The sequence below is a fragment of the Austrofundulus limnaeus genome, unplaced genomic scaffold, assembly GCF_001266775.1.
Source record: "Austrofundulus limnaeus strain Quisiro unplaced genomic scaffold, Austrofundulus_limnaeus-1.0 Scaffold163, whole genome shotgun sequence".
In the NCBI taxonomy this organism is placed as follows: domain Eukaryota; kingdom Metazoa; phylum Chordata; class Actinopteri; order Cyprinodontiformes; family Rivulidae; genus Austrofundulus; species Austrofundulus limnaeus.
In genome coordinates, this window is record NW_013952565.1 from 1,076,277 (window position 1) to 1,077,915 (window position 1,639).

Genomic DNA, 1,639 nt, shown 5'->3' on the forward strand with positions numbered 1-1,639 from the left:
ATCAAAGACAAGGAAAATAAACAATAGAAAAGTTTTTTTTCACCAGGGTTACCTCTACAGTCTCATGGCCAATGTAATCAGGGGCGTGAATAATAAATAAAAGAGGTTGAACTACAGGGAGTCCCTCAGAACGGTGGATTTGGGTTGTACGAGAGACTCCCTGTCCAGCGTTCTCCTCACCTTTGATTCTAAACCATGGTTTGATTGTCTCATTTGCTCCCCTGTTTTTGTATGTATTTTAGAAAAATACCTATCACCACCCAAACCAAATACAGCCTGGGACAGGGAACGCTTTGCTTTTCTGAGTCGTTGAAATGTTTGCCAGAACCTCCTCAAGGTCAATCGAAAATCCTTCTCTATGGCCTCTCCGAATTCCTCCCACGCCCAAGTTTTTGCATCTGCAACCACGGAAGCTGCAACCGTCTTTGCCACCCTGTACCTGTCGGCTGCTTCAGGAGTCTTACGGGAAAGCCAAGTCCGGAAGGCCTCTTCCTTCAGCCTGATGGCCTCCATCACCACTGGTGTCCACCAGCAGGTCCTTTGGTTGCCGTCACAACAGGCACCAATGACCTTAAGGCCTGGAAGCTGCATTTGCAATGGAGGCCCTGAACATGACCCTTTTGGATTCCATGTCCCTGAGCTCCCCTGGGAAATGTAAAAAAAACTCCCTGGAGGTGGGAGTTGAAGATCGAACAGACAAGGGGGCTCTGCCAAATGTTCCCACTTCACCCTCACTATACGTTTGGGTTTACCAGGTCTGTCGGGCAGCCTCCCCTGCCACCGGATCCAACTCACCACCAGGTGGTGATCAGTTGACAGCTCTGCCCCTCTCTTCACCAAAGTGTCCAAGACATAGAGCTTCAGGTCCAATGACTCTATTACAAAAGTGATCATCGATCTTTGACCTAAGATGGCTTGGTGCCAAGTACACTTATGAACCACCCTATACTCAAACATGGTGTTCGTTATGGACAACCCATGCTTAGTACAGAAGTCCAATAACAGAACACTGTTCAGGTTCAGATCATTCAGACCATTCAACCCCTTCCAGATAACTCCGTCATTGCCTACATGGGCATTGAAGTCACCCAGCTGAACGAGGGAGTCTCCAGATAGCACCCCTTCCAGGACACCATCCAAGGGCTCCAAAAAGGCCGGGTAATCTGAATTGATGTTTGGTGCATAAGCACAGACAACAATCAGAACCTTCCCTCCTGCAGCACGAAGCCGCAGTTATAAAATCCCAACTAGTAAAAGATATTGATCTAAAGAAGCCGTTGGAAAGGAAAAACTCCCTTTCCACAAAAAGAAACCTCCGGCAGAACCGGAACCAGACCCAGGATGGGCGACCATTTCCTTGAGTAGCTGGGGTCACAGAGGACAGGAAAGAAACAAACATAAAATGACTGGTCCAGGTGTCATTTCTCTGGGAAGAAAGACAAAGAAAATGCTAATGATAGAAATAATGATAAATACTAACTTAAAGAGTAGAACGAGTAAAGACAGCAGCAGAAAGAGGAAATGTCAGTTTGTCCTCCAGAATTCTAAACTTTTATAACTAAGAAATAACTGAGGAAACCTAAGTCTAACTGTAGGATTTATCAAAAAGGAAAGTCTTCAGTCTAATCTTAAAAGTAGA

The 1,639-nt window shown here is 45.8% G+C and overlaps 2 protein-coding genes across 2 annotated transcripts in view; one reads left to right on the forward strand and one right to left on the reverse strand.

Annotated features, from left to right (window-relative positions):
• LOC106523692 (uncharacterized) overlaps positions 1-1,633 on the reverse strand; it is a 3,086-nt gene extending 1,453 nt beyond the window's left edge. The window contains exon 1 of the mRNA XM_014017216.1: positions 261-1,633. Coding sequence (XP_013872670.1) covers positions 261-957 — 697 coding nt within the window. The 5' untranslated portion in view covers positions 958-1,633. The remainder of the gene's footprint in view (positions 1-260) is intronic.
• The window catches only part of xrcc6 (X-ray repair complementing defective repair in Chinese hamster cells 6), a gene marked incomplete at its 5' end in the record, with an annotated part of 24,128 nt that overhangs the window by 15,109 nt on the left and 7,380 nt on the right, over positions 1-1,639 (forward strand).